Raw genomic sequence first — 15,767 nt, forward strand, 5'->3', positions numbered from 1 at the left:
TTTTTGTAATTTATTTTTACTCTTGGTCCAGCCCCTGACTCACACAATCGATCAGTCACATTTATTTAATATGCTGTTTATTTTTATTAATCATTAACCAAATCAAGGCAGGGCCCCCCAGTTACCTACGTGGGCCCCCTACCTCCTCTACTCCCCCCATCTGATGATGAGCAGAGCGGCAGCAGCAGGCTGTCTACACTCATTGAGAGCGGGCTCCGAAGTCCTCCTGTGGTTGGCAGTTGCAGTAAAAATATATATATACAGTATCAGTCAAAAGTTTGGACACAGCTATTCATTCAAGGGTTTTTATTTATATTACAATTTTCTACATTGTAGAATAATAGTGAAGACATCAAACTATGAAATAACACATATGGAATCATGTAGTAACCAAAAAAGTGTTAAACAAAGAGATTTGAAGAGATTCTTCAAAGTAGTCACCCTTTGCCTTGATGACAGCTTTGCACACTCTTGGCATTCTCTCAACCAGCTTCACCTGAAATGCTTTTCCAACAGTCTTGAAGGAGTTCCCACATATGCTGAGCACTTGTTGGCTACTTTTCCAGGTCGGGTGATTGGTGAGGCCAGGTCATCTGATGCAGCACTCCATCACTCTCCTTCTTGGTCAAATAGCCCTTACACAGCCTGGAGGTGTGTTGGGTCATTGTCCTGTTGAAAAACAAATTATAGTATTGCTGCAGAATGCTGTGGTAGCCATGCTGGTTAAGTGTGCCTTGAATTCTAAATAAATCACAGACAGTGTCACCAGCAAAGCTCCCCACACCATAACACCACCTCCTCCATGCTTAACGGTGGGAAATACACATGAGGAGATCATCCGTTCACACACACCGCGTCTCACAGACACGGCGGTTGGAACCAGAAATCTCAAATTTGGACTCATCAAATCAAAGGAGAGATTTCCACTGGTCTGATGTCCATTGCTCGTGTTTCTTGGCCCAAGCAAGTCTCTTCTTCTTATTGGTGTCCTTTAGTAGTGGTTTCTTTGCAACAATTCAACCATGAATGCCTGATTCATGCAGTCTCCTCTGAACAGTTAATGTTGAGATGTGTCTGTTACCTGAACGCTGTGAAGCATTAATTTGGGCTGCAATCTGAAGCTGGTAACTCTAATGAAAGTATCCTCTGCAGCAGAGGTAACTCTGGGCCTTCCTTTCCTGTGGGGGTCCTCATGAGAGCCAGTTTCATCATAGCGCTTGATGGTTTTTGCGACTGCACTTGAAGAAACGTTCAAAGTTCTTGAAATTGTCCGGATTGACTGACCTTCATGTCTCAAAGTAATGATGGACTGTTGTTTCTCTTTGCTTATTTGAGCTGTTCTTGCCATAATATGGATTTAGTATTTTACCAAATAGGGCTATCTTCTGTATACCACCCCTACCTCAAACGCATTAAGAAGGAAAGAAATTCCACAAATTAACTTTTAACAAGGCACACTTGTTAATTGAAATGCATTCCAGATGACTACCTCATGAAGCTGTTTGAGAGAATGCCAAGAGTGTGCAAAGCTGTCATCATGGCAAAGGGTGGCTACTTTGAAGAATCACAAATATAAAATCTATTTTGATTTGTTTAACACGTTTTTGGTTCCTACATGATTCCATATGTGTTATTTCATAGTTTGGATGTCTTCACTATTATTCTACAATGTAGAAAATAGTAAAAATAAAGAAAAAACATTGAATGAGAAGGTGTGTCCAATCCTTTGACTGGTACTGTGTATATATATATATATATATATATTACATATATAATATACACTACCGTTCAAATTTTTGGGGTAACTTAGAAAATGTCCTTGTTTTTGAAAGAAAAGCAAAAAAAATTGTCGATTAAAATAACATCAAATTGATCAGAAACACAGTTTATTTATGCCTTCTGAAACCTGGCTAAAAAAAATCTATTACAGAAAAAAATATTGGCATAAATGGTTACAATGTTTTTCATACAGATCGTAAATCTAAGGGTGGTGGTGTTGCTGTATACGTAAAAGACAAGTTCTCGGCGGTTGTTCTGACTTCTGTTACTAAACCTCAGCAATTTGAATATCTGTCTTTGAATCTAAACCTTGGCTCATTTTAAATATTGTTGTATCTTGTTGTTATAGACCTCCATCTGCTACTGCTGGCTCCCTGGATTGTATTTTCAAATTGTTATCACAGCATGTCATTTCTGAGTTTGTCCTGATGGGTGATCTGAATCAGGACTGGCTAACATCTAGCTCTGATAAATTCTATGCAATACCTATAATCTCACTCAGATTGTCAACAGTGTAACTAGGTTGAATATAAAATATCCTCTGAAATCCTCTTTGATATATTTGATCTTATCCAATACTCATCGTTTTAATGTTTCTGGTATTTTTGCAAATGACGTAAGTGATCACTGTGCTATTGCCTGTGTGAGAGATGGTTAAATTCCTAAGCAATTTTGATATTCAAGGTTTTTTACATTATGTATCTAACATTGAATGAAATAGAATGGAATTAATCCCTGATGTTGAACTAGTCTTTTCTTACTTCCACAACGCATTCAGGATCAAGAGGCGACTCCGGGATGCTGGCCTTCTAGGCAGAGTTGCAAAGAAAAAGCCATATCTCAGACTGGCCAATAAAAAGAAAAGGTTAAGATGGGCAAAAGAACACACACTGGACAGAGGAACTCTGCCTAGAAGGCCAGCATCCCGGAGTCGCCTCTTCACTGTTGACGTTGAGACTGGTGTTTTTGCCCGGGTCTATTAATGAAGCTGCCATTGAGGACTTGTGAGATGTCTGTTTCTCAAACTAGACACTCTAATGTTCTTGTCTCTTGCTCAGTTGTGCACCGGGGCTCCACTCCTCTTTCTATTCTGGTTAGGGCCAGTTTGCCTGTTCTGTAGGAAGTAATACAGCGTTGTACAGAATCTTCAGTTTTTTGGAAATTTCTCACATGGAGGAATAGCTTAATTTCTCAGAACAAGAATAGACTGACGAGTTTCAGAAGAAAGTTATTTGTTTCTGACCATTTTGAGCCTGTAATCGACACAAAGTGATGTCCCGATAGTCAACTAGTCTAAAGGCCGTTGTATTGCTTCTTTAATCAGAACAACAGTTTTCAGCTGTGCTAACATGATTGCAAAAGGGTTTTCTAATGACCAATTAACTTTTTAAATGATAAACTTGGATTAGCTAACACAACGTGCCATTGGAACAGGAGTGATGGTTGCTGATAATGGGCTCCTTGTACGCCTATGTAGATATTCTATTAAAAATCACCGTTTCCAGCTACATAGTAATTTACAATATGAATAATGTCTACACTGTATTTGTTTATTTTAATGGACAAAAATGTTGCTTTTCTTTCAAAAACAGGACATTTCTAAGTGACCCAAGCTTTTGACCGGTAGTGTATATAATCTTTTTTTGAAAAAACATTATTCTTAGGCCCATGGGCCTGGCCAGGGGCTTCAGCCGTAATACCCTGCTTAATCCGGCCTGGGTGGATATGGTTGTGTGACTGTTGTTTTTGTGTAGTTACTTTTGCGCTTCCATCTGCTTGGCAAGTGCTCTGGACACACTGCAGAAGGCTTATAGCTATGACAGATATTATGGCTCTCCTACGATCTCAAGTATCACGCATGCTTTAGAGAATCGCTGTATCAGATACACGAACACACACACACACACAACACACAACAACAAAACACACACACAACACAACAACAAACAACACAACACACACACACACAACAAACAACACACATCAACAACACAGAGACATCAGCCACGCAGGGATGCATTCAGCAGCGCAAAACCAACACAAGACACAACAAGAACACACACACATGAAAAACAACAATTGAGGCATCGTTGAAGGAAAGCTGCTGCTTCCCTGGCGGTTTGCTGAGATTCCTCCACTGTAATATGTGCTGTCTCTTAAAGGCTGTTTGGGTCATCACATTTCCTTTTCATACTAATATTTGCTTACTTAATATCACTTTCATAAAATACATTGAATTCAAGGAGTTTTGTTTCATCTAAATTCATTTATTTTTGTGTTTTGATTATAAAGGAAATGTGTCCACTAAAGTTAGAAGCTCTCTGTATCATTAATCTGCTGACAGTTTACATTTTTTGGGGGTGGCCTTTAGCCCAGTGGTATAAAAGTTCTAGAACCCATGCCTTCCAGCTCGCTTATCCTCCCATCCCTGAGAGCTGAAATAAAAGCCTTAGCCTGGCTAGTGTGACTCATAGCTTCCTTTGAACAGCGAGGGGGGGAATAGTGTAAGATGCGATCCATGACAGGGAGGGGGAAAAAGGGACATAAGCTCAAATAACGACAGTAGACAAGCCGTCAAATAATGTGTTAAGTAGGTATGATTACATTTTACTCTCAACCTCTGCGGCCTTCTAAAATATGCCGCAGGGAGTGTAACGGATATTTATTTGTTCATGAGACATTCAGAGATATAATTGCCGTCGTGCTACGTACACGCCTGTCAGGGGCAGCGATGAGCGTTTTACATCACACGTGATTTTGGAAAGAGCTGGAAGAGCAAGCGAGATGACAGAGTTCTTTAAGAAAATTGGTTTGAAGGGTTTCTCAGAACGAGGATCTGTTTTCAGTGTTAAACCCCCTGTAATCCATGGCAACAGGTCCCAATTACACAGAGAGCAGAGCTCTCTCAACACTCTCCAGGCTGAGCTCCAGCCTTTAGCCCAACCTCTCCCCCTCTCTCTGGTGTCTGTGTCCACATACGGTGCCCCTTGCCTGGGTTGGGGTGTTTGGGATGCCTGCCCAGGCCTCCAGGCATCCAGGGGTTATAAACACCCTGGGGTAGAGAGTCAAGGGAGCAGCGGCTAGGACTGAAAGAGTCTTTCTCCTAATTTGTACATTCAGCAGGTTCAAGGCCCTGTGGAAATGTGGGAAGGGCCCAGGTTCAGATTCACAGTGTAATATAACAAGAGAAGAAAGCTAAAGAGACCATAGACTACATACTGAGAACAAACTGAATACATTTGTAAGGACGGACACTATTTTGTGTTCATGAGCCTGCCTGCCTCAGTGGTGCTTTGTGCTTTCTCAGGCTTCTTTGTGTGCTTGTGTGTTCATTCTGTATTGTACCGCTTTTCAGGGGATGAGCCAGTCGCTTTCGCCTTTCGGCAGTATTGATTGCACGGTTAGTAGGGCAGACTGCTCAAATGCTATGATGCAGCACGATTCCTTGTTTCATTCCCAAACTAACCATTGGCACGTATTAACCCCCCTCACTTACACTATGTCTTTATAGACACACACACACAGCCAGTTTGAAACTAGCTGAATTTATCGTAATACCATAATATCTGTTTGATTGTGAATCTGAACAAAGGCCACATTCACAGTGCCATGTCAAATTGGTTAGATGTGAGAGTATGCATGTGTTCACCCCATACCAGGTGTATTTGTAGGCTTACTAGGCTACATGTGTGTATGTTTGCATGCGATCAGTATCAGTGGCCTGGTTGTTTTACGAGCTGGTTGACCCCTCCCGTCGAGGGTGTTGGGTCGAATATTACCCCAGCCAGCTGGCACCCACAGCGGGCCAGATCAACTCTGCTGGCTGGCTGGTACCCATGGTGGCTCAGCCTAGCACTCTAGCTCACTCTAGCCGTCCTAGGAGACCTGTGGTTAGTTACTGGAACTTACACTCCACTACAAGAGAGACTAGGATCATGTGGTTCGGTCGAGTCTTGTAAAACAGTCAAAGAGCTCCATTTAGACATTGACATGCACAGGATGTTGATTTAAAGCCCTATTGGGCCTGGGGAAAAGTTCTGCACTATAAAGGGAATAGGGTGCCCTTAAGGACGCAGCCTAAAGCTATGTTAACGTATCAGTGTGATTTTTGCTGTTGTGATGTTTTTTTCCACATCACAAAGGTTGCAAATGCCCAACTAATGCATGTTACTTAAACATATCTGTCCACTGAAGTGACAACATGTCAATGGGAAGTAAACAGGGAGAATTTTGAGTTTAGTGTATCTCTGCAGAATGGACTTTTAAAGATTTCCAATACAGTTAGCCTACATTTCTCCATGGATTTCAACAATCTAGATTATGATATGATTGATATGCTAGTGCAGCATGGGGTGAATCCTTACTTTAGCTTAAGTCAAGCTTTCACCCAGTCATGCGTTGATGTCAATGGGAAAATATGTGAAAATTCAACTTAAATGGAAGTTTTGCCCCTATGATGGTACAGTGTGGATGGAGGTTTCGTATAGTATATGGATGTCTGTTGTAATGATGGTATGGACCATAAAGTTAGTTCTGAATGGCCAATTGTTCTTGTTCTTTCTGCAGGACATGGAGTCAAGGAGCCCTTTCGGTATGTTGGACAGTATGATGTTCGGCGTGAGGAACAGGATGGGGAACATGCACAGAAACTTTGTGAGTCACGTTGTGTCTCTTCTAATACCCCACACAGCCCATACAAATATAATTACTAGAAGGGGCATAGTATTAATTAATTATATTTCTATGACCGACTTTGTTCATCATTGTTTTAGCATGTGTGTTCTACATGGCTTTATACTCAACGTCAATCTGTGTGTGTGTGTGTGTGTGTTGTTTTCCAGGAGAACCTGTCCACAGACTTGAACGCCAACACCACCGCCCACTCATTCAGCTCCTCCTCAGTGATGACCTACTCCAAGGTTGGAGACGAACCCCCCAAAGTGTTCCAGGCCTCCTCCCAGACACGGCGCGCTCCCGGCGGGGTACGTACACTCAAGTATGGCCAGAGATAATGCTGAGAGGCTGGGGGAGGTCTCTCCAAGCTGATACTGCACTGAACACTAAGGGAGAGGTCGTTTACGAGAACTGCAAGAGCTCAGAGCAATATGGAGCTTATATGAAGAGTTTTATTCCAAAACACTGTACACTGTATCCATTTTCAGAAATGTTGGTAAATTAGCTTATATTGTTTAAAAGAAATTGTGTGTTTTTTCACTATCTAATCATGGCATGGGGTTGTTCAATAACAGACATGTATTTGTTTAAAATCTAGCACTTGATGGTTTCATTTCAGAGAATTTGCTAAATATTTTTCTCAGTGAAATAAGTAGTACTGCTAGGCTTTACACAGTCAAATGTAACAAATGTGTTTTCTTTATAAAGAACTGTACACCTTTGAAATTTTTGACATTCATATTTTTACAAACTATTAAATATAGTAATATGAGATCTTTATGTAAAACATTTACATTTTAGTCATTTAACAGATGCGGTTATCCAGAGCAACTTAAAAGTAAGTGCATTAATCTTAAGATAGTTAGGTGAGACAACCACATATCACAGTCATATATACAGGATATGAACATTCCGTTCCAGCTGAGTGTACAAAACCATTAAGAACCTCTTCCTAATATGTAATACTGTTGAGCGTGAAAAACCCAGCAGCTTTGCAGTTCTTGACACACTCAAACTGTTGCGCCTGGCACCTACTACCATACCCCATTCAAAGGCACTTAAATCCTTTGTCTTGCCCATTCACCCTCTGAATGGCACACATAGACAATCCATGTCTCAATTGTCTCAAGGCTTGAGTCATTCTTGAAAGTCATTCTTCTTGTCTCCTCCCCTTCATCTACAATGATTGAAGTGGATTTAACACGTGACATCAATAAGGGATCATAGCTTTCACCTGGTCAGTCTATGTCATGGAAAGTGCAGGTGTCATAATGTCATTGAGATCTAAAATCTATTAATAAAAAATCTGTATAATATTGTACGCACACATAAGCAATCATTTCTGATGTGTTTTGGAAATAAACTGTTCATATAGAGTTAGGCCTTTTGGTTTCAGTTTTCTTTAAGCATTTACACTAAAATAACATCTGGCCAACTGTCTGACACAGCAAGAGTTTCCGACACTTGCATTCTCAGTTCTTATTGGCCGTTGCCTCTTTGGTAACTCATTCTGATTGGCTGTCCCCGTGTCTAGATTAAGGAGACTCGGCAGTCCCTGAAGGACTCAGAGAGCGGCCTGGAGAAGATGTCCATTGGACACCATATCCAGGACCGGGGACACGTGCTGGAGAAAAAACACAACAAGAAGACAGGGGAACGGGAGCTCAACCAGGACTTCCAGAATCTGGATGAATGTAAGTCAGTTGTAGTGTAAGGGAGCCAGCATCCCCCCCCAACAAAACTAAAGGGTAACACTTTACTTTAACCCTGCAGATAATATGCATTATGATGTGGTTATAATGAATTGTAAGAATGTATTACCCCCTTATGTCTTATCATCTCATAATGATCCTTACTTCAGTTGAAAATAAAGAGACATAACATATTATAAGCATTATAATAAAACATTACAAAGGCGCATAAATGCTAATATCAAGTAATAACACATTATTATACTTGCAGTCTTTAAGTAAAGTGTTTACCAAAAATGTATTAAGTGTTTTTTATGATGCTTTGATCATTCTTTTAAGGCATGTAGGCTATAATCCGTGTTCGATGAATAGTCATAAACAAAGACATAGAATTTACTATCAGAGGACTCTCCTCTCCCAGCTCTGTTTGGGGTTTGAAGCCTGAGACATTCCATAGACCACAGTTATGTCCCTATCTCAGAAAAAATAAGGTATTCAGGTTCTAAGAAACTGCTCCTCGCCAGGTTCATCACAAAGTGATACATAAACTGTTCCTAACCCCTAATCCCTAATCCCTGACCTCTGCCCTTTACCCTCATAGCCGAGGCGCAGTCCTTTGACAAAGAGTGGCAGCAAGAGGTGTCTAAATTCCGACCATTTGTCCCTATGTCCCGTCTGGAGGCCTCCAAGCCCAGGGCAGTGCACCGGGCAGCCCTCACCGCCGCCACCGGCCCCGACCAGGGACGAAGGTCAGTCATGTGGTCATATAATGATAGTTCCGCTCAAGGAGGAGTGGCCGTAAACCAAAACTAAGCATTTCTGGATTCTATATCACTTTGAATTTAGGTTATGATTGGAATGTCAAGTATTATACTATGGTTGATCAAAAGTTTATTGAATTTAGGTTGATGGATGAATGATTTATGTCTGCTTTGTAATTTTCCCCCTCAGGGACAAACGAAACCCAAAACCTGAAGGAAGGAAAATACACATCGACGATCTCAACGTCAAAGGCTCAGGCATGACGAAGCAGTAGAAATGTCTAGCGAATAAAGCTATGTCAGGCAACGACTCTTTGATGCTTTAACCCTTCTCCAAGATAAGCTTGGTTTCCAGGTATTTTGTCTCACAGAAAATCAGAATGACCCAGTTGTTGATATGCTTTTTACCCATTAATTTTCACACTACCAAGTAAAGAACACTTGTTAATGAAGTCAGGCACTTATTTTGTCAGAGTAGATCCACACAAGTTTCTTCCAAAAAGCTCAGGACTCCTGTGGAAGTAGCATTAAGACAGGGACACCATAAGCTACTAGCAAGTGATATATGATACACAATTAGATAAAACAGTATATAGGTCTATCATTGGGCATCAGATCAATGTCGTCTCAGAAATACTGTCCTGCTTTTGGAAATGTCATATTCACATTGTATAGATTGCATCAAAAGGAAACAAACATATATATTTATGCAGTTTGAAGTCCATAAGTGCACTTAGATATCAAAATGGTGTACTTTTTTGTGTAATGGCCACCTGCTGTAATCTTTGTAAAAAATGATAATACCCTTTTTATATTGTTATTTGATGTGGGTTTCTCTTGTTTTTCACCATGCTATTAATTTATCCCATAAAACACAGAATTTATGGTTGGGATGAAAGTGTCCGGTTAATTATGAAATATTCTTATCATGGGATTCTTGTCGATTGACCTCATAAGATCCTCAATTTGAAAATAAATATTTCATATCAGAAGCGAATGGTAGCATAGACTATTCTTAAACTGAGTGTGTATTTTGAAGGTTCCAAAATGTCCTTTTTTTGAAGGTACCAAAATGTATTTGACTCGTCATCAAGCAATGTGTTAATCACTGTTCAGAGTGTCTGATACTGTATGGGAGAGCTGCTGGCTGTGGCTGTGGCAAATACATCTAGCAGGGTATTTTTGGAACAGACCTGTCAGTGACTCAGAGATGTCTGAGCGGTCGCACACAGCTGTTATGAAAACAGCGCTCTCTCGCGTCATGTGCCCCATCATGTGCTGCTGATTTAGTTGAACTTGTATTTATTTATGTCTCGTCGCATTTATATCAAGTGTGAAATATACAGTTGAAGTTGGAAGTTTGCATACACCTTAGTCAAATACATTTAAACTCAGTTTTTCACAATTCCTGACATTTAACCATAGTAAAAATTCCCTGTATTAGGTCAGTTAGGATCACCACTTTATTTTAAGAATGTGAAATGTCAGAATAATAGTAGAGAGAATGATTTATTTCAGCTTTTATTTATTTTATCACATTCCCAGTGGGTAAGAAGTTTACATTCACTCAATTAGTATTTGGTAGCATTGCCTTTAGCTTCTTATTGGCAGGTGGGAGGGTAGCGTCCCACCTGGCCAACATCCAGTGAAATTGCAGAGCGCGAAATTCAAACTACAGAATTATAAATATTTAACTTTCATAAAATCACAAGTGTAATACATCAAAATAAAGCTTAACTTGTTAATCCTGCCGCTGTGTTAGATTTCAAAAAGGCTTTACGGCGAAAGCACACCATGCGATTATCTGAGGACAGCGCCCCGCATACAAAACCATGAAAAACATATTTCAACCAGGCAGGTGCGACACGAAATTCCGAAATAGCGATATAATAAATGCCTTATCTTTGAAGATCGTCTTCTGTTGGCACTCCAAAAGGTCCCAGTTACATCACAAATGGTCCTTTTGTTCGATAATGTCCTTCTTTATATCCATAAAAACTCAGTTTAGCTGGCGCACTTCAGTCAATAATCCACCCAGTTTCCCTCCATCAAAATGCATACAACATTAATCCCAAACGTTACTAATAAACTTTTCCAAACAAGTCAAACAACGTTTATAATCAAACSTTAGGTACCCTAATACGTAAATAAACGATCAAATTTAAGACAGAGAATCGTTATTGTCTTTACCGGAGAAAAATAACAAAGAACGCGCTCTCATTCACGCGCTTGGAAACACTACAGCCAAAATGGGAGCCACCTTTTTTTTTTCAAAAACCAGGCTGGAACTCTTTCTAAAGACTGTTGACATCTAGTGGAAGCCTTAGGAACTGCAATCTGGGAGGACTTTGCCTTATAATAAAGTGACAGCCATTGAAAATAGTGGTAGGCTGAATTTTTTTTGGGGGGGATGGTTTGTCCTCTGGGTTTYGCCTGCCATATCAGTTCTGTTATACTCACAGACATTATTTTAACAGTTTTAGAAACTTTAGAGTGTTAGAGTGTGTCCTATCCAAATCTACCAATTATATGCATATCCTAGCTTCTGGGCCTGAGTAACAGGCAGTTTACTTTGGGCACGCTTTTCATCCGGACGTGAAAATACTGCCCCCAAGAGAGGTCAAACGTTTCGGGTAGCCTTCCATAAGCTTCCCACAATAAGTTGGGTGAATTTTGGCACATTCCTCCTGACAGAGTTGGTGTAACTGAGTCAGGTTTGTAGGCCTACTTGCTCGCACACGCTTTTTCAGTTTTTCAAATTTTCTATAGGATTGAGGTCAGAGCTTTGTGATGGCCACTCCAATACCTTGACTTTGTTGTCCTTAAGCCATTTTGCCACAACTTTGGAAGTATGCTTGGGGTCATTGTCCATTTGGAAGACCCAATTGCAACCAAGCTTTAACTTCCTGACTGATGTTTTGAGATGTTGCTTCAATATATCCAAATAATGTTCCTCCCTCATGATACCATCTATTTTGTGAAGTGCACCAGTCCCTCCTGCAGCAAAGCACGGTTGGGATGGTGTTCTTCGGATTGCAAGCCTCCCCCTTTATCCTCCAAACATAACGATGATCATTATGGCCAAACAGTTCTATTTTTGTTTCATCAGACGTGAGGACATTTCTCCAAAAAGTATGATCTTTGTCCCCATGTGCAGTTGCAAACCGTAGTCTGGATTTTTTTATGGCAGTTTTGGAGCAGTGGCTTCTTCCTTGCTTAAGGCGTTTGGAAATTGCTCCCAAGGATGAACCAGACTTGTGGAGATCTACAGTTTTTTTTCTTAGGTCTTGGCTGATTTCTTTTGATTTTCCCATGATGTCAAGCAAAGAGGCACTTGGTTTGAAGGTAGTCCAATTGACTCAAATGATGTCAATTAGACTAGCAGAAGCTTCTAAAGCCATGTCATCATTTTCTGTAATTTTCCAAGCTGTTTAAAGGCACAGTCAACTTAGCATATGTAAACTTCTGACCCACTGGAATTGTGATACAGTGAATTATAAGTTAAATAATCTGTCTGTAAACAATTGTTGGAAAAATTACTTGTGTCATGCACAAAGTAGATGTCCTAACCGACTTGCCAAAACTATAGTTTTTTAACAAGAAATTTGTGGAGTGGTTGAAAAACGAGTTTTTAATGACTCCAATCTAAGTGTATGTAAACTTCCGACTTCAACTCTATTAAGGAATCACCTATAATGTTAAATCAACAAATGTTCATATATGCAGGCTTCTCAATTAGAAGTTAAGAGGCAGGGGAGGATGGGAGCGGTTGGGTCACATGGATGGCCTCTTGTCTCAGGTTTCACAGGACAAAGTGGCATGACTCTTCAGTGTGTTTATGTAACAAGGTAAATGGCCCATCTAGCTTAAGAGGGATGCATAAATTAGCCAAGTCAGTAATAACATCTGGGTGTTATGATTCAGAGGGAATGTGTGAAGTGGCTTCCGCTCCTCGATCTGACTGTGACAATACATGATGGTTAAGAGAGTCAAATGATGGCTAATGGATGAATACCAGGAATTTGATTTCCCCTGACCAGTTCCATCACATCAGGGCAGATGAAGGAAAGGAGACACCTGGGTTTCGCTGGGCCATCCTTTCATATCTCATCGAAACCTGGGTGTCTGAGGCTACCTTACCTCAAACATCTTCATTTGTTCTTCTGTGACACACATACAGTGCCTTTGGAAAGTATTCAGACCCCTTCACTTTTTCCCACATTTTGTTAGGTTACAGCCTTATTCGAAAATGTATTCAATTGTTTTTTCCCCTCATCAATCTACACACAAAACTGCATAATGACAAAGCAAAAACAGGTTTAGAAATGTTTGCAAATGTATAAAAAAGAAAAAACAGAAATATGACATTTACATAAGTACTCCGACCCTTTACTCAGTACTTTGTTGAAGCACTTTTGGCGATTAGAGCCTTGAATCTTCTTGAGTATGACGCTACAAGCTTGGTACACCTGTATTTGGGGAGTTTCTCCCATTCTTCTCTGAAGATCCTCTCAAGCTCTGTCAGGTTGGATGGGGAGCCACAGCTATTTTCAGGTCTCTCCCGAGATGTTCGATCGGGTTCAAGTCCGGGCTCTGGCTGGGCCACTCAAGAACATTCAGAGACTGTCCCGAAGCCACTCCTGCGTTGTCTTGGCGGTGTGCTTAGGGTTGTTGTCATGTTGGAAGGTGAACCTTCGCCACAGTCTGAGGTCCTGGGTGCTCTAGAACAGGTTTTCATCAAGGATCTCTCTGTACTTTGCTCCATTCATCTTTGCCTCTCCTGACTAGTCTCCCAGTCCCTGCTGCTGAAAAACATCCCCACAACATGATACTGCCACCACCATGCTTCATGGTAGGGATGGTGCCAGGTTTCCTCCAGACGTGACGCTTGGCATTCAGGCCAAAGAGTTCAATCTTGGTTTCATCAGACCAGAGAATATTGTTTCTCATGGTCTGATAGTCTTTAGGTGTCTTTTGGCAAACTGTCATATGCCTTTTACCCGAGGAGTGGCTTCCGTCTGGTCACTCTGTCATAAAGGCCTGATTGGTGGAGTGCTGCAGAAATGGTTGTCTTTCTGGAAGGTTCCCTCATTTCCACAGAGGAACTTAAGAGCTCTCTCAGAGTGACCATCGGGTTCTTGGTCACCTCCCTGACCAATAACCTTCTCCCCCGATTGCTCAGTTTAGCCAGGCGGCCAGCTCTAGGAAGAGTCTTGGTGGTTCCAAACTTCTTCCATCGAAGCTGTAATCGCTGGCAAAGATGCTTCAACAAATTGATGAGTAAAGGGTCTGAATACTTATGTAAATGTGATTTCATTTTTTTTTTATATATAAATGCGCAGAAATGTCTAATACCAGTTTTTTACTTTGTCATTATGGGGTATTGTGTGTAGATGAATGGGCGGGGGGAAACTATTTAATACATTTTAGAAAAAGGCTGTAACGTAACAAAATGTGGAAAATATCAAGGGATCTGAACACTTTTCGAAGGGACAGTATATACTGTACCAGTCAAAGGATTGGACACACCTGCTCATTCAAGGGTTTTTCATAATTTTTTTCTATTTTCTACATTGTAGAATAATAGTGAAGACATCAAAACTATGAAATAACACATATGGAATCATGCACTAACCAAAAAAGTGTTAAACAAATCAAAATATATTTTATATTTGAGATTCTTCAAAGTAGCCACCCTTTGCCTTGATGACAGCTTTGCACACGCTTGGCATTCTCTCAACCAGCTTCATGAGGAAGTCACCTGGAATGCATTTCATTGAACAGGTGTGCCTTGTTAAAAGTTAATTTGTGGAATTTCTTTCCTTCTTAACATGTTTGAGCCAATCAGTTGTGTTGTAACAAGGTAGTGGTGGTATACAGAAGATAGCCCTATTTGTTAAAAGACTGTGATGGAAAATGTTATATTGGTGTTTTTCTATTTTATACATGTCTGTGTTTTATGTTTGTGCTTTTCTAATAACTGCTTTCTGTGTTCATGCAAGTGACTGATTGAACGAACCCTCACTATCAGTATTTGCAGTTTGCCCAGACCCTTGTTTTGATATCTGTTTCAAGGTCTCAGCTTAGAGAAGAAATGTTGTAAGGTATGGGTCTGTCACAATCATGACCTAGTATTGGTCGGTCACATGAAGGAAGCAAACTTTAATGATGAATTAATTATAAGCTAAAACATGCAAATATGACTTGTCTGCAGTATATAAGAGAACTAACAAGACTGCCCCATTAGAGCTTCTGACATGTTCCCTATGGTGCATTAAGTTTGTTGGAACCTCCAGCTCGCTGAAAATAAACAATGATTCATTTAAGATTGACTTTGAGTGTCCCTCTGTAAGAATTTACACAACAATTTGGCATCAACGAACAGGATGATTGATTCTGCCTGCAGAGCTTTCCAGTGGGGGTCAGCGAGGAAAACAGGTGGCTTATTTTATGAAGCGTGAGGGAAATTCCTGTCTGACCAAAAGACAATGAGACTCGCCCAGACCAGACCCTTACTGTGAGCTGCCCAAGAGGAAATACGCATAAAAAGCAGAGGTGGAAAAAGTACTAAATTCTGATGCTTGAGTAGAAGTAAAGATTCCTTAATATAAAAGGACTCAAGTAACAGTGAATGTCACCCAGTAAAATACTACTTGAGTGAAAAAGTATTTGGTTTAAAATATAGTTAAGTATCAAAAGTAAATGTAGTTGCTTAAATATACTTAACTATTAAAAGTAAAAGTATGAATCATTTAAAATTCCTTATATTAAGCAAACCAGATGGCACAATTTTCTTTATTTATTTATTTATGGATAGCCAGGGTCACACTCCAACACTCAGACATCATTTAAAAACAAAGCA

The 15,767-nt window shown here is 40.3% G+C and overlaps 1 protein-coding gene across 2 annotated transcripts in view; it reads left to right on the forward strand.

Annotated features, from left to right (window-relative positions):
• Positions 1–15,231, forward strand: part of LOC111982566 (myeloid leukemia factor 1-like) — a 33,819-nt gene extending 18,588 nt beyond the window's left edge. Inside the window, exons 3-8 of one of the 2 annotated variants that reach the window (XM_024014150.2) lie at positions 5,135–5,179; positions 6,346–6,432; positions 6,621–6,761; positions 7,988–8,147; positions 8,746–8,893; positions 9,096–15,231. In XM_024014150.2, coding sequence (XP_023869918.1) covers positions 5,135–5,179; positions 6,346–6,432; positions 6,621–6,761; positions 7,988–8,147; positions 8,746–8,893; positions 9,096–9,180 — 666 coding nt within the window. In that variant the 3' untranslated portion in view covers positions 9,181–15,231. The remainder of the gene's footprint in view (positions 1–5,134; positions 5,180–6,345; positions 6,433–6,620; positions 6,762–7,987; positions 8,148–8,745; positions 8,894–9,095) is intronic. The other variant, XM_024014152.2, reaches the window with a different exon arrangement.
• Positions 15,232–15,767: the final 536 nt, after the last annotated feature.

This window comes from Salvelinus sp. IW2-2015, linkage group LG22 (assembly GCF_002910315.2).
Source record: "Salvelinus sp. IW2-2015 linkage group LG22, ASM291031v2, whole genome shotgun sequence".
NCBI classification, from domain to species: domain Eukaryota; kingdom Metazoa; phylum Chordata; class Actinopteri; order Salmoniformes; family Salmonidae; genus Salvelinus; species Salvelinus sp. IW2-2015.